Here is a 24,193-nt window from a genome sequence, read left to right as displayed (position 1 = left end):
TGCAGATACTGTCTGCTAACTTCCTGTTATAGTGACTGAAAATTTAGCTTAATATTGATTTACATTGCTATTTATTCTTTTTGGAATGCTCTTAGGATCTTCTCTTTATTCCTAGTATTCTGGAAGTTCATGATGAGAGAGAGAGACAGAGAGTATGTGTGTGTGTGTGTGTGTGTATGTGTAGCTATATATGGATTCGTTGTGCTTAACACCCTATAGGCTCTTCTAGTTTGGAGTCACTGTCCTTTGGTTCTGAGAAATTTTCTATTAATGATTTAATAATTTCTTCTCTATTATGAGAACTCCTATTGCTAAGATTTTAAGGCCAGCTGTGGTGGCTCACACCTGTAATCCCAGCACTTTGGGAGGCTGAGGCAGGAGACTTGAGCTCAGGAGTTCTCGGCCAGCCTGGCAACATAGTGAGACCCTGTCTCTACAAAAAATAAAAATAAAAAATTAGCCAGGCATGGTGGTACGCACCTGTAGGCGCAGTTACCCAGTAGGCTGAAGCTGGAGGATCACTTGAGCCTGGGAGATTGAGGCTACAGTAAGCTATAATCGCGCCACTGCACTCCAGCCTGGGCAACAGAGCAAGACCCTGTATGAAAAATAAATAAATAAGTAATAAATAGAAAGATTTTAGAGCTCTCGAATTTGGATATTTTCTCTTCCAGATTTTGTTTTTCATTAGGATGCATTTACTAAGGGATTTCCTTAAGTTTATATTCCAGCCCTTCTACTGCATCTTTTACTATCATATTAAAAAATTTAATTCCAAGAGCACGTTTTTCATCCAGATATTTCTTTCTTGTAGTCTTCTGTTCTTTTTTCAGGAATGTAATACATCCTCATATCTCACATCTTTCCCTCTGTTCCCTGAATTGCTTTTGGTTCCTTTTTTTTTTTTTTTTTTTCTATTGCTGTTTTGGCTTCTGTCTTTAATGTTGGATGCTTTGGTCAGGGGAAGGGGTTTGTTGATTAGTGGATTTCACTACCCAGTCAACTCCTGAGCCTTCATTTTATTAGAGAATCCCCAGAAGCTGGAATCTGGAGATTTCTCTGGAACCATTCAGAGTATGGAGAGAAGAATCCTGTCTTCTCCTGCAAAGATAGGAGGGAGGTTGTGATGGGGAAAGGGAGAGTTTAAGCATGGCCACTGGTATTCTAGGAGTAGAAAAGGGGAAAGAAGGCACCTGACCGCCCCTCATCCTCTGCACTCCATTTTGCCTCCTCTCCCCAAACTGGAGTTTCTTTGATTGAATTTCTCTGGAGAACAAGCCTCTGGTCTCTACAGGGAGGAGCACAGTATGGAGGAAGATACTTGGCTGTTCAGTTGCTCTTGCTTTCTTCAGGCTTTCTTTTTTTTTTTCTTTTGAGATGGAGTCTCGCTCTGTCGCCCAGGCGGGAGTGTAGTGGCACAGTCTCTGCTCGCTGCAAGCTCCGCCTCCCGGGTTCATGCCATTCTCCTGCCTCAGCCTCCCGAGTAGCTGGGACTACAGGCGCCCGCCACCACGCCCAGCTAATTTTTTGTATTTTTAGTAGGGACGGGGTTTCACTGTGTTAGCCAGGATGGTCTCGATCTCCTGACCTCATGATCTGCCCGCCTCCGCCTCCCAAAGTGCTGAGATTACAGGCCTGAGCCACCATGCCCGGCCCCCACTTTCTTCAGGCTTTCAAACAATCCGTGTTTTCAGTGCCACACCATATTCCTGCCTTTATTGGCACCTGGAGTCTGCAGTCACTCAGTCTCCCAGGAATTTTGTGGGCCAAATCAACTGGACTCTGAGTGCCCTCTCCCCACTGACAGGGACATTTAGGGTTCAGCTTCTCTTCCTCAGCTCTGCCAAGTTAGTTACCAATCCTCTGTTTACTTTTCATCTTGAAAAGAGTTTGACGTCTCTTCTCTACCATGGTCTTTTTTCCAATTCTCTTTGTCATTGTGGGTTATAACCTATTTTTATTGTTTTTTGGTCATTTTGGTAGGATTTGGGGGAAAAGGGAGACAAATACTTGTGATTGATTCATCGTGATTTACTGCAACCCTATCTACTTCCCAAGAGCAAAGAATTCTTCCAAGAAACATGAGCTAGTTTTATTCCTTTTAATTGAAATATCCTTTGTTCTTTTCTCCCTTGTGCCTCTTGGGGGGATTCCCACACACACTGAGATCCTCTAAGACAGAACTGAAAAGAAAAACTTGGAGTATTTTACCACATTACCACAACTCTTCCTTTAGGCCTGGCTCTGGGATTTTGGAAAGATGAACTCGTTTAAGCATTTTTTCTCAAAAAACTTTTAGACATTATTTCTGAGCTATGTATACTTTTATTCAGTGGACCTTCCTGAATATCATTTGATTCCTAAATATTCTTCTTAATTGTCCCCCTAAATGGATAAATGGTTCAATGTTTTGAGTCTGACATATGAACTGGGCAGGAAGGAAGACTGGGTGTTATGAGGTAACAGGTAAATATCAGAGTTAGTGGTAACAACATCTAATGATAGGACTTCCTGTGGTGACTTCCAGAAATTTTCCAGTAAGTTCCAGTGCCATCATCTAGGGCAAATGCAAATTCAGGCATAGGGACTCAGATAAGAGGAACTTCAGGAGGACTTTCTAAGGAAGCAACATTTGAAATGGGACTTTCCAGACAAAGGGACCAGAAGTGCAAATGCCTTGCATTTCTGCCAGCAATCTTGGCGTGATCAAGGAACCAGAAGAAGGCTAGTATACCTGAAACATTGTAAACAGAGAGTTTTCAAGTGAGGAGATGTAATCAGAGAGGCCATCAGCAGCCAGATTAAGTTGGGTCTTATAAACCCTCATAAGGAGTTTAGCTTGTGTTCTAAGTGGATTGGGAAGCCACTGGAGGATTGCAAACAAGAAAGTGAATGATCTGATCTGTGTTTTAGAAAGAGCACTGTGGTGGAGGATGGTCTGCTGCTAGGTAAGAGTAGAAGTAGCAAGACCAAGACAGGAAGTTATTGCTATAATCCAGATGAGAGACAATAGTGGCTTGGAATTAGGGAGTGGTAAAAGAGATGGAGAGAAATAGATAGACTTGTTATATGCTACAGTGGTAGAACCCACAGGACTGCTTAGTGGATTGTATATGAGGAGTGAAGTCTGATGTGATCCTAGATTTATTTGGTAGTCTTTGACTGGTTCCCAGACTACCAGGATACTATACCTCTGAAACCCCTAGGATTGAGTAAGTGCCTCTTATAATTGATGTAATGGGAATTTACTGACAAATTCTGTACTTTAAGAGCAGATAGAGAAACTTATTTTATTGATGATCTCCTCAAGTCTCCCAATTTTATGGCTTTAAATACCTTCTATATGGCTAATGACTCCCATATTTATATCTTCAAATGGACTACTTCCTTGAGCTTCAGACTCATAGCCCCACTTGCTCACTTTCCATCCAAATGTGGCATATCCAAAACTGAGCTCATGATCTTTCCAACCGGCAGTCCCTGCAGTCTTTCTCATCTCAGTTAGGGCAGCTCCATTGCTCCAGTTATTCAAGCAAAGGCATTGGAGTCATCCTGAATACTCTCTCTTTTTCCCTCTCTCTCTTACATAATATATATAGTCTTTTAGGAATCCTACATTCAAAATATATTCGGAATTGGCCACTCCTCATTGCCTTCCAGTGCCACCGCCCTCATCTAAACTGCCGTTGTCTCTCATCTGGATCCCTGCAAGGGACTTCTAACTGTCCTTGCCACTTCTGCCTTGCCCTCTGTGTTCTACTCTGAATATATCAGTCAGAGTGATCTTTTAAAAATATCATAAGTCCCTTCTTAGTCTGTTCAGATTGCTATAACAATACCATAAACTAGGTGGCTTATAAACAACAGAAATTCATTGCTCAGAGTTCTCATGGCTGGGATGTCCAAGACCAAGATGACAACAGATTTGGGTCTGATGAGGGCCCACTTCCTGGCTCACAGATGATGCCTTCTCTCTGAATCCTTACAGGATTACATGGCAGAAGGGGCAAGAGTGCTCTCTGGGGTCTCTTTAATTAATATAAGGACACTAATGTCATCATGAGGGCAGAGCCCTCACTATCTAATCACCTTTCCTAAAGCCCCAACTCCTAATATCATCACATTGATGAGGCCTCAATATATGAATTTTGAGGGGACACAAACATTCAGAACATTGAAGGTCTCATAACCTTTCTGTAGAATATGCTCTAGTGGCTCTTAGTTTTCCTCAGCATAAAAGCCAAAGGTCCTACATGATCTCATTCTTTGACGTTAGCTCCTACTCGGGATATTAGGAAATACTTTCTTTCAAGGCTCTGTGCTAAAAAAAAAGTTTATTATGAGACATCTTTAATTGAGTTTTCATTCTTCCCCCAAAACATACACAAATAAAAGAAATAATGGTCCTACGTTTTGGCTATAAATATTTCCATAAACAGAGTATGTCCTTTAAAGGAGTTGAAATGACTAGTGAGCCATAATTTAAAGGGTAAACAGTGAGTAGGGGGCAGCATATTGGAATTGTATCTTAGAATCCTTGGCCAAAGAAAATGTACACAAAAGAATTACAGAATTCCCCTTTCCCCTCTTCTGGTCACTTTGTTTATTCCATTTTGTTTAGATTGATGAGGCTATGTGACTTCAGCTTGTAACATTTAATTTATTGCTGCTAATTTTTATTAGTTTATAAATATAAGCTATTAATTTTTTAGTACTTTGAGAAGAAAAGAGAAAAATCTTTGGACTGATTAGGAGTATATTTTAAGGGTAGGAGCCTGGAACAGGGTGCCTGGAACAATGTCTAGTGACCACTTTGTATTTTCCTTCAAAAACTGGTGTTACATGATAATTAACCTTAAAAACTGGCAGAATGTGATCAAATTTAGGATAGGTGGCATTGAGGCATTACACTAAGAAGTATTTTGTGTTTAGGTCATTGTAGCAATTGTGTTGAAATTACTGTATCTTCATGGCCAAATTTCTATTATGGTTAAGGAAGAATTTTGGCTAATATCCATAATTAGGAAATAGTGGTCAAAGAGATTCATTATTTTTGACCTATATTTTTATGGTACAGAATAATCATTTGTTAATTTTTGTTCAAAATGAAAGTGGGCTGAAGTTTTTCTGATTATAAACTTAAAACAATTCAGATGATACACAAAAGTCTAAAGAAAAATCAAAAATCAGAATCTCTCTTCCCAGAGATATCTATTCTTAATATGTAAGTCTATTGCTACCATATTTTTTCTGTTTTTTAATATAAATATAAGCCTAAAGTGGGATCATAACTCTACATACTGTTTTACAGCCTCCTTTCTACTTAACAGTGTATCGAGAACATATTTATATGATAGCAAATTTGGATCTAAATAACCCCTTTTAATGGCTACATAATAAATGATAAAGATGCCTTTTATTTTTTCAAAAAATATACTGGTAGACAAATGAATCTAGCTTGCCTTAAAGATTTAAAAGGTATGCAATTTAAGGAATATAAGGACATTCTATTTGCTGACATGTAATATCAACCATTAAACTAAAAGGACCTTTAAATCTTTTTAACAAAATGTCACTATAGTCTTCATTACTGAATGAGCAAATTTGCTTCTGTGGCAACTACAACAAGTATTTATTGAACACCTACTAAGTGCCAGCACTGATCTTGTTGTTGGGGATATTTTGATGAATTAGATAGGCAAGATCCCTGCTCAAAGAATTTACATTCTGGAGGGTCAGAAGCAATAAGAAATTGTAAGAAATGAGAAAAATATCAGATATTGAAGCATATATGGTATTATGTTTTCATGATAAAATTGAAACTGACATTTTGGTCTTGAATTCTGCAGATTGAGTCAAATTATATATTATAATTATATTTTCAGGTTTGAAGACAGTGAAAAACAAATAGATTATAAGTCATTTTTCTCTGCCCTGAACTGGAGAAAGAATCCAGTGCCTGAATTGCAACCAGCATCATACCTTAAAGAGGTAAAATGAATACCTATTTTAAAAACCATCAGTGGTTACTTCCCTTGCATGTTTAATATCCTTTATCTTTAAATTATTTTTCATTATAAAATATTAACATCAGTGCTTTTGGAAAGAGTGCTTATGTGTTTCTGGGCATTTGTGTTAAAGACTAATTTACTTTCCATGCTGAGCAAACATCTGCTCTGTAAAAGCATGACTTTTCTTATGCAGCCGAATTTTTTTTAACTTCGGTCGCATCCAATTATATGGAAAATAGGATAATAGGTTACAGTTATAAATAGATATAAACACTGTTATCAAGGGATTCTGGTAACATCATCATAAGCCACAAGAGCAAATCTCAAATGGTGCCTATGGCAAGAGTCCCTAGGGTATCCGTGGCTGTGCACACAGGTTTGCCATGGGTGAAACAATAGAGAATGGGGATGCACATTTCACAGTGAAGCCAAATTTAAAATCAAAATTCTGTAGAAAAATGCTTGGTTAGGGAAAACAAAGTTCACGTGATCAGATGGTGCTCTCAACATTGTGGAATTGTCTGAATTCTCTAAGATCTCTTTGGACCAATTGTCTTTAAGAAGTGGGTGGGTGGGTGGTGGTTTGTTTGTATTTTAACATGCTCCAGAAATTGATTTTCTTGGGAAAGTCCCTTGATAAAGCAAATGTCATGCGGTTGATACTCCCAGAAAGGAGGCATTTATTTCTCCTGGTCTCTGCTGACCAGCTCATTCTGGCTGGAGCTGGTCTAGTGCCCCTGGGAGTTCCCTCAGGCATGCAGCTACTCCAAGGGCAGTCATAGAACTTCCAGATGGTTGGGGGAAAGTAGTAGCCTTTGGAGTCAAACAGAGCTGGGTTTGAATTTTGGCCCTGCCACCTACTTAGCTGAATGATTTTGGGTTACTTATCTTGTTGATTTATGAATGTAATCCCCAGATAAATCAGGATTAAGTATCGACTCTCTTCAGGTTCTCTGCTCTAGGCTGGGGTCCAGAGACAAAAGTTGTCACTGCTACCTTTGAGGGGCCCACTACTGATGGGGGAATTGGTACGCTCATGATTTAGAGTGTGGCATGATACAGCCTGCATGGGATTCTGTGGGATGAGGTGGTAGCTGCTTCTAAACAGACTGGGGGGGAACAGGAAGTATTTTCAGGGGAGGTGACATTTGAAATTTCAATGGTGAGTAGTAAGAGTTAGCAAGGTAGGAAAGTGACATGGTCTGGAAAAGGCATTTCCAACAGAATTCTCTGGACATGGGACAGCATGGCACTTGTACAGAACCAGGAGGAATTGGTGTGGCCAGAGCAAAGGCACATGGGGAAGAGGTGAAAAGGATGAAGCTGGAGATACCTGTAAGGGTGACATTTGAATATTGTCCTGCGAGGTCTGGAGACCACTGACTAACTTCAAGGAAGACAGCAACATGATTAAGAGTGCCCTTTACAGGGAACTTGCTTTGGCTGGATGGTGGGTAGACTGGAGATAGAGTCTCACTCTGTCGCCCAGGCTGGAGTGCAGTGATACAATCTCAGCTCACCACAACCTCCACCTCCCGGGTTCAAGCGATTCTCCTGCCTCAGCCTCCCGAATAGCTGGGATTACAGGTGTGTGCCACCACATCCGGCTAATTTTTGTATTGTTAGTAGAGACAAGGTTTCACCATGTTAGCCGGGCTGGTCTCGAACTCCCGGCCTCAAGTGATCTGCCTTCCTTGGCCTCCCAAAGTGCTGGGATTACAGACGTGAGCCACCACGCCTGGCCTTGGAGGCTCTTGTCCTGTCGTCCCCATACATAACAGCAAACACTTAAAGCATTTACTGTGTGCCAACTACTGTTCTAAGATCTCAAAATCACCTAGCTTATTTAATCCTCTTAGCAATCATAGGTGCATTTATTATTCCCAGTTTAGAGATGAGGAAGTTAGAGAAACAGCAATGTAAGGCAGAGTCAGAATTTTAACTCAGGTCTCTTGCTGCAAAGAATAAAAAAGAAAACTGTCCTTTAAATGTAATTATTTTTGAAGACATTGGATTGGATTAACCCAAATCTGAAACACTATCACAAAAACAAATCAATACTGTCATTTGCCCTGATAACCCTTTCATTCTTATCCATGTGAATATTTAATTTTTACATACAAATAGAAACATGGTAGATGGGATTTATATTCTTCTACCTTTTCGTTGAATGTTCTAGAAGTCTATATTGACTGTGTCCCTGTGTCCCTTTAGGACTGCTCTCCAGAGCCCTCTACCGTGCTCTGACCCTGCCCAGGCCAGTCCTTGGCAGCTGACCTTTGTAGGCCACATCAGTGGGTCCCCTAGGCCTCCAGTTGGGTTGACCGGTGGGATGCACCAGCAGGAGAGTAGAGGGTGAAAGGAGAGAGAAATGTTCTTGCTTCCTGCCAGTCACAGCAGATTGACGGCCTCCTCCTTCCAAAGTCCACAGCACTTGTCTAGAGGCTCTTTGCATGTGGCTGGTCACTCCAGGCTCTGGTAACCACCCTCATGTGCCCCTTCAGCCTCAGGTGGTAGTAATGGCTCCCTGCTGTTATAAACCCGGGGGACTAGCCCCTATTGGTTTTCCTAAACACTTCCCACAACTTTGTAACTAGTCACTTTATTAAACTCTTCTCGATTTCCACAGTTTGTAGATGTCCGCCATTTCCTATGAGCCCCTGAATAATATACAGGACATACCTATTTTTGCTATAAGCCTTTGTCATTGTTTTCCTTACTTTCTACTTCTCTCTTTCCTCTTCCATTCCACTCAATCCACCACCCAAATGTTTACCTCTGTGTTGGGGGTCTTATCATTTCATCATGTATTGTACGAAAATAAGATCATACCACATGCATTTATCTGGAGTGTGCTTTTCTTTCTTAATCATGGAAAATTTCCCTAGTTTAATATGTATAGATCTAAGCCATTCTTAATCGCTGTAGTATGAATATATAATAATTTATTAATCTCTTTTTTTTTTGAGACGAAGTCTCACTCTGTTGCCCAAGCTGGTGTGCAGTGGTGTGATCTCGGCTCACTGCAACCTCCATCTCCCAGGTTCAAGTGATTCTCCTGCCTCAGCTTCCTGAGTAGCTGGGACTATAGGCACACACCACCATGCCTGGCTAATTTTTTTGTATTTTTAATAGAGACAGGTTTTCACCATGTTGGCCACGCTGGTCTTGAACTCCTTACTTTGTGATCCGCCCGCCTCGGCCTCCCAAAGTGCTGGGATTACAGGCATGAGCCACCGCGCCTGGCCCTATTAATCTGCTCTTTATTGACAGGCATTGAGGTTGTTTTTACATATTTTGCCTCTGAAAACATATTTTGCTACTTTAATTTTTATTTTCCTGATGACTATTGAGTTTGAATGAGATCCAGTCATCTTTTTGTACTACAACCTACAGTAAGAAAGATACTTTTTTCATAACAACACAGCATGCACATATATAATGGAACAAAAGTTTCACGGATTAATACTGTTCTAACTACATGTGGTGCAGTATGATACATTCTTTTCTTTTTTAATTTCTCTCTTCCTTTCTTTTCTTTTCCTTTCCTTTTTCTCATTCCCTACCACCTCTTTTTCTCCTCTCTTTTGAATGTTGTTCGTGACCCATTAAATTGATTTCATGACCCACAAAAGATCACCATCCACACTAGAAGAGAAGTCACTGCATGAGAAGGTCAAAGATCCACTCTGCCTTTAATCACCCCTCCCCAGTTGCATCACTTCAACTCTGTCAACTGGGACAGGTATCGAGCTGTGGACCTCAGATGCTTTTGAGAGGCAATATGGAACAGAAGGTCTCCAATCACAGGGACCCTAGTTCAAATCCTTAGCTCTACGATCAACTAACTGGGTGACTTTTTACAAAGTACTCAACCTTTCAGGTTTTCCCATCTCAAAAATGGTGATAAGAATAGTTCTTCCATTAGGGTTGTGAGGATTAAGGAAGTCAATATACACAAGTCACTTACCACAATACCTCTCCCATAGTAAGGGCTTAAGTGTTAGATGCTATTATTTTTTTGTAAAATGGAGATGTCTTACTTTCCTCAAGTCAGGGTGCTGGGCAGTCCCTGCCAAGGTTAAGATGGGAGATTCTATTCTTTAATGGCAAGGGAATGGTTCTAGGCCGGGAATGTCACTTCAGAAACAGCTGTGCTTCAGCACTAGGTTCTTCTAATTGCGATTCATTTACGGTGAGAACTTTACTCATAGGGCCTCATCATTTCTGCTGATAAAGCCTAGAAATATTTCATTCTGCAGGAGGCATTCAGAAAGGACTATTCTTTTTCAGCCAATTAAAAAGGAAAGAAAATAGATATAAAATGGTACCTGATCAGTTTCACCAATAATGAGAACTTAACTAGATTCCAAAGAGTTCGAAGCACTCTGGTACTGATAAGCTTGTTATTATTTCATAAAGAAGACATAAAATACCTTGGGAATGTTACCAGTGAGTCTATAATCTCATGTGAAAATATTTAGCATGAAGGGGTTGAGCACAATGTTGAATAGTTTATACAGTAGAATACAGGAGCAAAAAGTGTAATATCTACTGACCCATGTAAGTGTGCTCAAATGTTATTAATAATGTTGAATAATGCCCTGAAACACTGCTGGGTCAGAGTTTGTCACAGGTGGGGTTCTCCAGGAAGCAGATGGAGTCTAATGTGCAGGATGTTTATTTGGGAGTGTCCTTGGGATCAACTCCCGTAGAAGGTGGGGGAAAAAAAGAAGGGTGGGCAGAGGGAGAAGTCGAACTGCAATGGAAGCCCAAAGATAGCCTTGGCCAACCCATAGGCAGCTCTGGAGTTAGCATGTCTGTTTAGCGTTGTCCTGAGTTGGGCCAGAATGGCCTGGCCTTTGTCCTGGTGGGTTGGTTCAAGAAGAGATATGACTTTGTGCAGCGTGGCTCTTTGCAGCCAAGACATGTTTGTAGCTCAGGAAATCCAGGAAGGGGACTCCCAGCAGCTGGGCCACCAAATCCCTCCTCAAGGGGATTCTGGATAGTACATCACAGCTTGGCAACCAACTACTCTTGAAGCCCCTGTTGACTGTTCTTGGTATCAACTGAGAGCCTGGCAGTGTGACAGCCTCCTCCCCAGCTGGTTCCCTGGTTATTTCCTGATCTTCTATTCATGGTAGGGAACTGAGAGGAGAGTGGTTATGCCATAAGAGGCCATGGTGGAGTCAGACCAGATGTGTAGGTCCCGGGGGTGCAACTGGGCAGAGAAAACCTCCCAGTTATGACTTTGGGGATTGCCAACGTTTGGGGAGTCTTCCATAGCCAGCCAGTCACATGTAGGGCTTCAGGGTAAGATCCATCAGGTTGTGAAGGCACCCCAGCCCTGAGTGTAAGGTGATGAGACCAGAGGTCTTTTGAGAAGAAGGAATGGCAGGCTGAGCTCCCGTGTGGAAGCAAAGCTTAGATGGAGTCCCCAGGGTTGGGAAGCTGCACCCTTCCTCCAGTATGTGAGCCGGACAGGCTGGCTCGGGTTAAAGTTTCAGAGGTGTTATGAAGAGCTCTGTAGAAGTTACCAGGACAGGCCACCACCTGGAACCTGGATATTTTTACTCCTGGGCTGCATATTGTCATCAGCAGGATCTCATTTCTGGACTGGGAATCTTCCTGAGAAATAAAAAAAAAACTTATTGGCTGATGAAAGCTGAGTAGGCTTCAGTACTAGATTCAACTCTAATTCTGTCTGCATCAGCATGAATGGATAGGATGGATGTTATGGGTGGAAATTTGGGACACCTTCCCAGTCTAGTGTGACTAACCATCATGGGGTGAGAAGGGAGAGGCCAGAAACCAGGAACAAGACCACAGGCTTCAGCCAACCACAGGCTGAGTAGGAGTGTGGTCTGGTCCACAAGACTTGAGATTGGAAGGGAGTTCTAGCAGGGCATCCCTCCAAAACAGTGAGCATAGTGGTGGGGAATCTTGAAGTTAACACCATTCGGCAATCAGGGGGAGCCACTCAGCAGGCTCAGACCAAGCTTTTTTCACCCTGCCAAGGGGACAGAGCTGGCTAAGTCCCTATACCCGTGAGGTTACAGCTGGAAATACACAGCATACTCAAAGGGATCCTGGAGATGGATTTGATAAAGGGACTGTTGACGGGGTGGGTAGGGTTAAGAGAACCAAGCGGTGGCGTGGCGGGGCGGGGAGTGGGGGTGGAGCACTCAGGGACTGGCAATAAGGGGAGAAGCAGGGAGGGACTGGGGGACTGGTGTTATTGGAGCCCAGCAGAGGAGCTGGAACTATAGCAGCAGGTAGAGTAGTGTAGCCACTATAGCCACTCCCAAACCATGGCCTGGCAGGGAAGGAACAGGGTGAAGGGAAGTGAAATCCATACTCTGACCTCTTGCTTCTCCTGTTTTCTGATCTCCTGATGCTGCTTCAGATTGGCTGAACCCACCCAGAAGCCAGAGAGCAAGGAAGCTTGAGGAGTGATGCAATCCACAGAGTCAGTCTCCCAGGGCAGAAAGCAGAGTGAAAAGGGCAAAGAATGGATCTTGAGGGGCAAATGGAGACTGACCCAGCACAATCTGTTTGTTACCAGAATAAAGCCTTGAGCTCAGAACAAGCCCCACAGCCAGGATAAAAGCCAGGTCTACACTAACTGCTTCAGGGGCTTGGTCTGCTGGATTTGAGGACCAGTTTCCTGGACTCAGAGGTGGCTCCCCTACATGTGCTAGTTAGGTGGCCTCAGCTAGTAAGAATAGGGGTCAACAACAAACAAGGAGAATTTAAAGAGTACTATAGTATAGCTAGTCTAGCTTTGATTAGTCCTACTGTCCTTTGGTGACAGGTTTTTCCTACATGGTTGGATGTAAGCTATCATCCATCATGACTGTTGGCTATGGCCTGTAGCCAATGGCCTGTAGCCTGGATTCTCATTGGACTCCCTTGGTTATCCCTCTGCCTGGCCCCTCAGCAGCCCATGGTGAGCCATGGGGCTGTAATTTAACTCTCACTCCATTATGTGACTATCTATGGTCTCAGCATGTTGCCCTGGCACTGTCATGGCCTGGAGACCCCATTTCCATTCTATTGTGTTTGCTCACAGATGGTAGCTGTAAAACTGGCAGACTAGGTCCCACTGTTTAGAGCCTGTCTGGTTAATCTCAGAAGTCACGTTTTAAAAAATAACACTAAATCGGTTCTCATATAAACTTTATAACTTACACTGTGTGACTGGCATCTTATCTTTTGACATTTCTGAGAAAAATTGGATGTGGCTTCATTTTATGAACATCGTAACTGCAGAAGCATTAGCAGTCAGCTCTAAAGCGCTCTCTTTCACAATAGGATGATATAGGGCCTTGTCATCAGGAAGTAGGGGGCAGTTGGGTACACCTTGGGAAACATCTTTGGACACCCGCCTTGTTGAGACTCTCCTTTTGGTATTTAGAGCATGGAATAACCTGTGACATTTTGTTGTCCCAACAATCTTGCAAGAATAAGTATTATCCCCAATTTATAGACAGGAAGCTGAGGCTCAGAGATATTCCTAATGGTAAGGATTATATAGTCAGGGGCTGGTGCCAATTTTTTAAATAAGTAAAGTTATTTCTAATATTTGTGGTTGAATATAACAGTCAAAATAAAAGGTTGTTAACCATTCCTCTTAGACTTAAAAAATAACTGGCAAACACATACTGGTGACCTAACACAGAGCAATAACCTAGTAGGAAATGATACTCCTGGAATCCACTTTCATCTACAGCATCGGGTTATGTCGACTTGAATTGTACACATAAGCCTATCATTGAAGCTCAAAAATCCACATCTCCCTGAAAACTTTACTTGCCCTGCATTGCACTTCTAAGGAAAGGTTTTGTTTAGAAACTACACCTGTCTTTTAGCTACAACTCACACGTAGATGACAACTCTGTTGAAGCTTTGTCTAGGGAAAGGGGAGACAATCATGAAATATTGGCATTGCTGTAAAGTCAGAAATGTATAGAAATCTAAGCTAATCTTCTGGTTTTATATATGAGCTTTTCCTTATGTTATCAGAACACTCTTGATTATCTCAAGAAATATTTGCAAAATCCTCTTCCCCAAGTTTATTTCAATTTGATTTGCTTAAAATTTAATTGCTTTTATGATTTCGTCAAACTAGATTATTTCCAAAGCCATGTTAACTTTATTCGAAGGGAGAAAATCTGAGAAAACCACAATTTTAATACTGTACACACCACTGGCCTTTTCCATAAATGTATAGATATTTCTCATAGAAACATCCTTTTCCTAGTGAGTAGAGGGGAGTAACATGGTGAAATCACTAACATGACTCTATCTGCCTTGCATTTGGGAGGAATAAAAATAACCTTGTTTCAGTGAAGCATGGAATTTAATTGGCTCCCGATCTTTTCCCCTCATGCATCTGGTGGCCAGTATTACAGCAGAAAATTTTAAACTAGAAGGAGACATAATCCAATTAAATTTCCGTTTAAAAATGTCAAAGCAAATAAATCTAGGGCCCATTAGCTCACACACAGCTTTGCTATTCTCACTGGGCAGCTGCTGTTTACGGGGTTTTCATCCAGTGCCATCTTTGCTTCCCATTTCAAGGGTGTGTGATTTTACAGATCAGCAGCTACATTTTTTCACCACTGATGAACAAGTAATTTATTGCCAACTGGTTTGACATCTTAAGTGCCTCGAGTGACAGCCAGCTTGGAAGATGTCATAGGGCCTTCTTGGAGACAATGATTCCCAGACATTTTAGAATCATGATCTTTGTATCATTGAATTTCACTCTGCATTTCATAGTTCTTCCTTCTTCCAGAAAACACTATGTGGCATGTATTGTTTATGCTCCAGATTACATCAAGTTTTCTTCTGAGATTTGGGGGCTGTCTTTTGAGTTATCTGGAAGTGACTTGGAGACTCTGGATCCATCCAGTTTGCCAGGAAGTTGCTTTGTTGCAAGCTGTGCTGTGGCTTTCTTAAACATATTCTTTATTTTGATAAATGCAAAATTGCATACAATCTACATCTGACTTCCTCTAGAAGCAGACTTGGAGACAAAGATTTAACTGTAAATCATTTTGTGGGGAGGAGTGAAAACACTAGTAAGGGAGTGGGAGAGTGAGAAAGGAAAGGGAAGGAGCTACTAAAAGCATATTAGCAAACCAGTTACAAATGTAGATGATGTAGACGATTAAGGGTTTTGTTTTGTTTTGGGACAGGGTCTCACTCTGTCACCCAGGGTGGAGTGTAGTGGCGCGATCATGGCTCACTGCAGCCTTGAACCCCTGGCCTCAAGCAGTCCTCCTACCTCAGCCTCCCAAGCAGCTGGGACTACAGGCCCACACCACCACACCCCGCTATTTTTTTTTCTTTTGTAGAGACAGGGTCTCACTATGTTGACCAGGCTGGTTCAGAAGTCCTGGCTTCAAGTGATTTCCCACCTCAGCCACCCCAAATGGTGGAATTGCAGGTGTGAGTCCCCACACCTGACCTAATGATTAGAGCTTAATGCAACTGGGAAGCACTGACACTTCAGAGTCATCCCACCCAAAGTGCAAGGGAGCTGCGATATTCATCCATCAACTCCCATCAGTCACTGTTTGAGGGCTGCTCTTGAAGTGGAGGAAAGGAAATAATTCCCTGGCACTTGTGGCTTGCCACAGGGACAGCCAAAGCAAGCCTCAGAGGCCAAAGAGAAGCCCAAGGGCAAAGGAACGCAGGTGCTGGCAGTTGGAAGTCAGGTTGGTGTGCTCCAGAGTGGAAAGAATGAGGGGATAGGAAGGGGTGCTGGCAGAGCCCGCTGCACGTAGACAGTTAAGATCCCAAATTCCAAACCTGCACTGCCAGGGGAATCTGTTTTACAGAGACACAAGTAAGCTTGTTCTCACCTGGAATGGGTGGGATCAACTTCTGTGGATGACTTCTTCTGTTGTAAAAGTACCACGCAGTTATTCCCACTTAAAATTGATATGCATTGCTGGGAAAGTCATATGATATGAGTTTTCTTTGCATTGCATAGCGTAGGGTTAATAAAAAGTCAATGAAAACAGTATTTTAACTCACTGCCCAGATTTTAATAAAGATTCTATAATATTTGGAACATTTGCAGATTTATTAGGAAGTACAATTAGGCAGTGGTAATATGTGGATTTCTTATGTTGCCAAAAATGTCTTCATTTTACCAAGGGGCTGGCCATGAGATTCCTTAAGTAAATCCAATTGTAGACAAAATTATGAAGAAAGTGTCTTTCCCTCTGCTTAATTGATGCCCCTCACCCCATCCCCTGAGCCTTGGAAACCTCCCCTGTTTCCTAACCTTCCTTTGGTCCCAAATTCGATTCCATTAGTCAATTTTAAGCCAATAGGTGTAATAATCTCCCTGAAATTGGGGGTTGGCAATAGATGGACCCACAGCACTGTTAATGTGCTTGTGGCATTTATGAAGTATTTGGACAGAAAGTCACTCCCACCTGGAACCTAAGGAAGAGTGACAAAAGGAAAAATAAACAAGGGAAGTGGTATTGATTCGAAAGAAAGAGCACAATGGGGCCGGCATAGTTAGGAGAGCTTTGTGAGAGCCATGGGGTTTAAAGTGGTCAGGATTTAAAGAAATGGACTACTGTTATCTTTTCATCTTAAATTATCCTTAATTCCAAATCTCATGGATATTTACTTGAGTTTCATTGTGCCCAAGTTGCTAACAAATTTGATCTCATCTCCAGATTCTTGAGTTGTCATGATTGCATTGTAAGTTCTATTATTTTCTCTTTATTGTCAGCATTTAAATCACAATTCCTTGCTTGAAAAATACAAAAACAAAACCACTTTTGCTAACTCATAAGCTATGAGGCAGAATCTTCTAGTCCTGACCTGTTTCATAAGAGGATCCAGTCCCCGAATAATTTCATCATATTTATATGAGTTACATAATGCATTATTTCTGTGTTGAAAACTTTTATTTAAAAGACCTATTAGAGGATGGTGATTTTTGAAGGCATATATTTGTACTATTTCTCTACAATGGGATTAAATTTACAAACATCACTTAAGAGCAAATATTGCTGTAAGTTTTGTAATGAAATTTTTGAGGACATGTTAAATAGTAGAGTTGAATGACTATTGATCTTAGCCTTCATTGATTAAAATATATTGTTTAGTGTGTGTGTGTGTGTGTGTGTGTGTGTAATGGTTTACTACTTGTTGGTGTAAGTAGTAAGTAGTAAAGTAGCAACTTTGTTTTACCAAGTTCCATGTGTTATGAGTTGCACAAAACACCCCTTAGGAATGGGTTTAGCCATCGGCCGTCTGAATGGTGATTTCCCTCTTCATACTGCCAGTTGGTGGTTTGGGCTCAACTTCTGAGAGGCAGCATCCTTGAGAGAGAAGAGTAGTGTCACTTCAAGAACTGCTTTGTTTTCTACTTAACTTTTCTTGTTGGAAGTGTGAGGACCAAATGTAGCTATGTAGGATGAAAGCCAGCTGCTTCTGAATAGATCCTTGTCAGCTCTGGAGGGTAGCCCCGCAGATGAGCATAGTTCCGCAGCTCCACTGCCCAGGTTATTATAATCCAGGCTTCTCCACTGACTGGAGGTTTGACTTGAGACAATCTATTTAATCCTTCTGTGTCTCAGTTTCTTTTTCTGTAAATAGATTATCATCATAATACTTATCTCTTAAAGGGTTTCCGTGATGATTAAATAACTTAATACATGTAAAACACTTAAAAGAGTATCAGCCATGTAGTAAATATCCAATAAATTTATTGTTATTCCTATTACTACTAGGTAATTACAAGATTCCTATCTGTAACCCTGCACAAATCTGCAACTAGTTTATCATCATCATAAATCATCTTTTTTTTTTTTGGCAAAAGATATTTATTTTTTTTTAAAATTTATTATTATTATACTTTAGGTTTTAGGGTACATGTGCGCAATGTGCAGGTTAGTTACATATGTATACATGTGCCATGCTGGTGCACTGCACCCACTAACTCGTCATCTAGCATTAGGTATATCTCCCAATGCCATCCCTCCCCCTCCCCCCACCGCACAACAGTCCCCAGAGTGTGATGATCCCCTTCCTGTGTCCATGTGTTCTCATTGTTCAATTCCCACCTATGAGTGAGAATATGCGGTGTTTGGTTTTTTGTCCTTGCGATAGTTTACTGAAAATGATGATTTCCAGTTTCATCCATGTCCCTACAAAGGACATGAACTCATCATTTTTTATGGCTGCATAGTATTCCATGGTGTATATGTGCCACATTTTCTTAATCCAGTCTATCATTGTTGGACATTTGGGTTGGTTCCAAGTCTTTGCTATTGTGAATAGTGCCGCAATAAACATACGTGTGCATTTGTCTTTATAGCAGCATGATTTATAGTCCTTTGGGTATATACCCGGGAATGGGATGGCTGGGTCAAATGGTATTTCTAGTTCTAGATCCCTGAGGAATCGCCACACTGACTTCCACAAGGGTTGAACTAGTTTCCAGTCCCACCAACAGTGTAAAAGTGTTCCTATTTCTCCACATCCTCTCCAGCACCTGTTGTTTCCTGACTTTTTAATGATTGCCATTCTAACTGGTGTGAGATGGTATCTCATTGTGGTTTTGATTTGCATTTCTCTGATGGCCAGTGATGGTGAGCATTTTTTCATGTGTTTTTTGGCTGCATAAATGTCTTCTTTTGAGAAGTGTCTGTTCATGTCCTTTGCCCACTTTAAGGTTTGACACCTGAATTAGAGATGCTGGTACTTGGTTCTCTTCTGATTCTATGACATTGTTGTCAATTGTCAGTTTTACATATCACTCCTATTCCAGTGACTTCTATATCTTTGCACAGTTCTGGATTCTAGCTCTGTGCTATATAGAACTGTATTTACAGATGTTTACCAGAATCTTCACCTTGATGTCCCATGGACACCTGGAAGAAAAAATGCCCACAATTGAACTTAGAATTTCCCTCTGAGCCTTGTTTTCCTACTAAAAAATGTTTTTAAACTTTTCCTGCTTTCCTTATAACACTGGATTGAATATTGTCCCCTCCAAAACTCATGTCTACCCTAAACCTCAGAATGTGACCTTATTTGGAAATAATCTTTGCAGATATAATTAATTAAAATGAAGTTATGCTGGATTAGAGTGGACCCTAAATGCAGTGATTGGTGACTTTATAAGAAAGCCGCATGAAGACATATTGGTATACACAGAGAACACCATGTGAAGTTGGAGGCAGACGTTGGAGTGGTATGCTTACAAGCCAAGGAATGACTGCCAGCCACCACCAGAAGCCAGGAGAGAGGCATGGAATAAATTCTCCCTTAGAGCCTCCAGAAAGATCCAACGCTGCCAACACCTTGGTTTTGGACTTCTGGCCTTCTGAACTGTGAAAGAATAAGTTTCTGTTGCTTTAAGCCACTTACTTTGTGGTACTTTGTTACGGCAGCCCCAGGAAACTGATAACAGACACTGTCAACTATTACTAAATTTAGAATTCTTAGAACCATCCTTACCTGTATTAGTTTCCTAGTGATGCCCTCACGAAGTACCACAGACTGAGTTGCTTAAAACAATAGAAATTTATTCTTCCACAGTTCTGGAGGCTAGCAGTCCAAAATCTAGGTGTCAGCAGGGCCATGCTTTCTCTGAAACCTGTGTGGGACTCCTTCCCTGCCTCTTCCTAGACTCTGATGGTTTGCTGGCAATCTTTGGCGTTCCTTGGTTTGCAGCTGCAAAACTCTAATCTCTGCCTCTATGGTCACCTGGTGTTCCCCCTGTGTGTCTCTGTCTTTACCTGGCTGTCTTTTTATAGGGAGGCCAGTCATATTGGATTAGGGGCCCACCCCACTCCAGTATGATCTCATTTTGCTCATCTTAATTTACCTAATTACATCTGCAAAAACCCTATTTCCAAACAAGGTCACATTCTGAGGTACTAGGGATTAAGACTTCACATACCTCTTTTGCATGAGGACACAACTCAACCCATAGCACTACACCTTTCTTTTGTCACCATTTCAAGTTGAACCCCTTCTAGCTATTTCATGTTCTCCTGCAGCAGCATCTCTCAGAGGTAGCTCCTGTCCTCCATGCCTGCTTCAGCCACCCTGGTTATGGCACAGTCGTTTTTCTGCGGTATTATAGTACTCACCTCCAGATTGATTTTCTTACTTCATGTCATTCTCTGTACATCCAGCAAGTTAGCTAATCAGTTTCTAATCAGATTTCTGTCATTTCCCTGGCCAAGACCTACCAGTGACTTCCCCTAACCACAGCCTCAAGTATAAACTAACACAGCAGGCCAGAAGTTTGGCCCCAGCTTCTCCTTCTAACCATCTCCCTTGCCACTTTGCACCATGTGCCACAAACCACACTGGGCTACTCACCCTTTCTTGAAAATAGATTTTAGATCTCTGGGCCTTTGCTTACGCTGGTCCCTATGCCTGGAACACCCTTCACAACCCTAAACCCTCTGCTGAACTGTTTTTCATCCCGTTAAGGTGCAACTGAAACACCACTTATTCAGCTTGCTTCCAAAATTCCATCACATCAAATTATTGAGCCTTTACCTATGTTTCTGTGACACCTTGTGATTCTGGATACTAATGTAACACTAGTAAAGATATAGAACCTCTTATATACAACAATTAACCTTGACAGTCATATTTTAACCTTGACAGTAGAAATATAAGCAACCATATGTATGGACTTTGCCTCCTGTTGATGTTAATTAACCATTGAAGCATATGCAAAAGGTTTGTGTGTGTGTATATACACATATTTACGTATTATATAAAATGTGCATCTGTGTGGGTATATGTGTACACACACACACACAAATAAAGTGGCTTATCTGCAAAATCATACTGTGAGTGATCCAGTGTTCTTTTCATTGTTTACTGAAGAAACAGTAACCAAGCAACCAGTATAGATACCAGTTTGTATTTTAAAAATTGGGTTCTTTAGGCAGCAGTTCACGTCTGTAATTCCAGCACTTTGGGAGGCTGAGGTGGACGAATAACTTGAAGCCGGGAGTTTGAGAACAGACCAGTCCGGCCTATATGGTGAAACCCGTCTCTCCTAAATATACAAAAATTAGCCGGGCGTGGTGGCATGTGCCTGTAATCCCAGCTACTCGGGAGGCTGAGGCACGAGAATCACTTGAACCCGGGAGTTGGAGGTTGCAGTGAGCAGAGATTGTGCCAGTGTACTCCAGCCTGGGCAACAAAGTGAGACCCTGTCTTTCAAAAAATAAAATAAAATAAAAATAAAAATTGGGTTCTTAAGAAAGTATAGGAGGATCTATCAGTGTATTCATGCTGCATAAGAACTCCTTAAATTTCAGTGGTTCACAACAAGACACATTTCTTTTTCTTGTCTGTGGGCATGTAGGTCAGTGAAGCATGGCTGGATTCAGCTAAGCTTGGCTCTTAGTCTGCAAGTCCAGCCTGGTCTGATCCACCTTGGTCATTCTAAGAACAGCAGCATCCTGGGCCATGTTCTTTTCATGGTGATGGCAGAGGCACAGAAGGCCAAGCCAAATGATGCCAGCACGCTAGAGCCTATGTCCATGATATGTCTGCTAATAGTACATAGGTCAAAGCCAGTCGTGTGGCCAACCCCATATCAAAGGAACGGGAAAATATACCCTTCTTACTCCACGGGAGGTTCTACAGAGTCATATGACAAAGAGTGTGGGCACATAATTCTTATACAGGGAGGGAATGAAGAATCAAGAACAAGTATCCAGTCAACCGCAAAGTCCTTATGAACCTAAACTAGATGGTAGAAATTTTCACTTTGCAAATAAACTGTTTGGTGTTGAATTTTCAAAACTGTACTTTGAAATGTGGTTCTAATCATATCCGTTTTTGGTTTTTTTCTAGAGATGTGAAGATGTTTGGCTTGGTATGCCATCACCTATTCCTGCGAAATACATTGACTACTGGACCTTTTTGAAGGACGTGTTTGGCTTAGAGGAGGAATAACCATGCCAGTTTTGGTCAATTCTCTATGATTTACTTCTCTCATTTTGCCACATTTACTTTAGTAGATATAATTTCATTAAAAACAAAAAAGAAACAAGGTTTATATTAAATGAAAATCCATAAACCACAATTAATCCTATTTTGTCATGTTAGTTTTACAGAACATCATGTTATATTGCCGACGTACTGTTACTATTTAAAATGCCATCTTAAAACATGTTGAATATTTTTATTATATGTATGATTTATTAATACCAAAAAATCTTCTGATAATTTTCATCCAACATAATTTGATTCATTACTATATGTACAGAAAATGACTTTTGAAGGTTATACATGACAATACAAAATCAAATTATATCACAGCAATAAGTTGTGATTCTATTAAACATTTTTGAAACCTTTTTGACATGTTTATTACTTACATAATTAAGTTTTGTAACAACCCACCTCATCAAAATAATTCTTAAACCTCTATAGAGTAAATATGTTTATCTTTTGAACTTAGTAAAGCTATGGGAAGAAAAAGAACCTCCCTCCAACACACACACACACACACACACACACACACGCACGTGCACACACACTGGAAACATATGCAGTATTTATATTCGTAATGCCCTTTTTTCTATCTAAAGTCAGCTTGTTAGCTTAGGAATATATGCATGTGTATATAATTATAGTTTGACCAAAACTTTATTATGTCTAAAATATTTACAAATGTGAAAGCTGAAGATTTTGAGATTTTTGTTTTTTTTTGGTTTGTTTTACACACACATCCCACGCGCCCCACCCTAGAGGTTTAAATATTCAGAAACTACATTTTTCCCCTGCATTTTTCTAGTTCTATTTTTATTTTTCTTCAGCAGAACTCTTGTCATGTAGTGTACATTTGATTAAAACCCATAGCCATGTACCTCTGGGAATTCAGTGTAAGAAGTCTATCCCAGTCTATCCCATTGTTCAGTGTTGGGCGCTATGTATCATAAATACATTTGCCTGGTGTTCTGGGAGACAATGGAGGTCTCTCAAGAAGGAGCTGCACCATTTACCTTTCAGGGACTACTCTGAGAAAAAGAAGAGCTGATGACATCTCAAGGGACCCTTCGGACTCATTATTCTTTCACTCCACATTTGCAGCAGTGTCTTGCTGGCTTCTTGGCACTCAAATGCACCAATTTACTCTCCACAACAATGGCCCTTTCATTTTTAAAAAATTGGAGTTAATCAATAAACAATTTCTATATATAAGCCTAGGATAATTCCACATGTGCTGTTGTTAGAATAGACGCTCCCCCCGACCCTTTCAGGACTTAACACTAAACTAGTATACTCAATTTATATACTAAAACTATCTACCATAAATCCTAAATTTGACTACTTGATTTTTGTCCCAGGTTTTTTTTAAGGCAACTGACAGTGCCAAGCCATTTTGTCACTTTAAGATTTTTCATTCCCCAGAGAGCAGGCTTTTAGAAGGATGACACTTTCCTGGAACTTTTCAAGCTGACACATTCGTCACTTACCTATTCAACTCTTCAGTCAGTTGTCTTTCCTTCAAGAGTTTAAATATGTAGATAATTTAGCCCTTGTAGAGGCTCATAATGTAGTTCATTTGAGAAGTGGGGGGAGAAAAAGGAAGGAAGCAAACCAATGACAATGCTCCTGAGTTGTGGGGTGACAACTGCTTATTCTATTGCATAGATGTGTGTTACTGCCCTGGTTGTTTCTGGTTCAAGCCCACAATTAGCAATGAAATGGCCATTATAGGATTCATGCCGATAAACATGATACATTGCAGCCATACAGACACTTTAAATAATTATTCTTTTTATAACTAAGCCACATACTGAACAAGATTTATAATTTAGAGATAATATCCCCATTAGTAAAGTTTATGACCCAATAAACAGCTCCCACTAGTTAATAAATGCCAAAGCCATAAAAACAAAGACTATTAATGTAATAGAATTTCTGTTCCTCCCTCTTTTGCTGGTGGTCTCAAGACACTGAAGAGAAATGCTATCTTAGGAAAAACATTTATTCTCGTTATGTAAATATCAGTGAATTGTCTTACAATCCATCTGGAAGTCTCCCAGCCCCCCTTGGTCCCAGGTGGTCCTGAAATGCTGATGCATTCTGCTTAGGTTTCAAGCAGTAGATAACTCTGGTTTTCAGCACAAATAAATCCCGAGGCTAAAATTTTG

The 24,193-nt window shown here is 40.9% G+C and overlaps 1 protein-coding gene across 1 annotated transcript in view; it reads left to right on the top strand.

Moving 5' to 3' along the window:
* Positions 1-22,392, top strand: part of EFHC2 (EF-hand domain containing 2) — a 202,366-nt gene extending 179,974 nt beyond the window's left edge. The window contains exons 15-16 of the mRNA XM_063660208.1: positions 5,886-5,991; positions 21,885-22,392. Of these exons, the coding sequence (XP_063516278.1) occupies positions 5,886-5,991; positions 21,885-21,986 (208 nt within the window). The 3' untranslated portion in view covers positions 21,987-22,392. The remainder of the gene's footprint in view (positions 1-5,885; positions 5,992-21,884) is intronic.
* Positions 22,393-24,193: the final 1,801 nt, after the last annotated feature.

This window comes from Pongo pygmaeus, chromosome X (genome assembly GCF_028885625.2).
Source record: "Pongo pygmaeus isolate AG05252 chromosome X, NHGRI_mPonPyg2-v2.0_pri, whole genome shotgun sequence".
Taxonomy (NCBI): domain Eukaryota; kingdom Metazoa; phylum Chordata; class Mammalia; order Primates; family Hominidae; genus Pongo; species Pongo pygmaeus.
The sequence above is the reverse complement of the archived record's forward strand: the minus strand, read 5'-3'. Positions and strand labels throughout refer to the sequence as shown.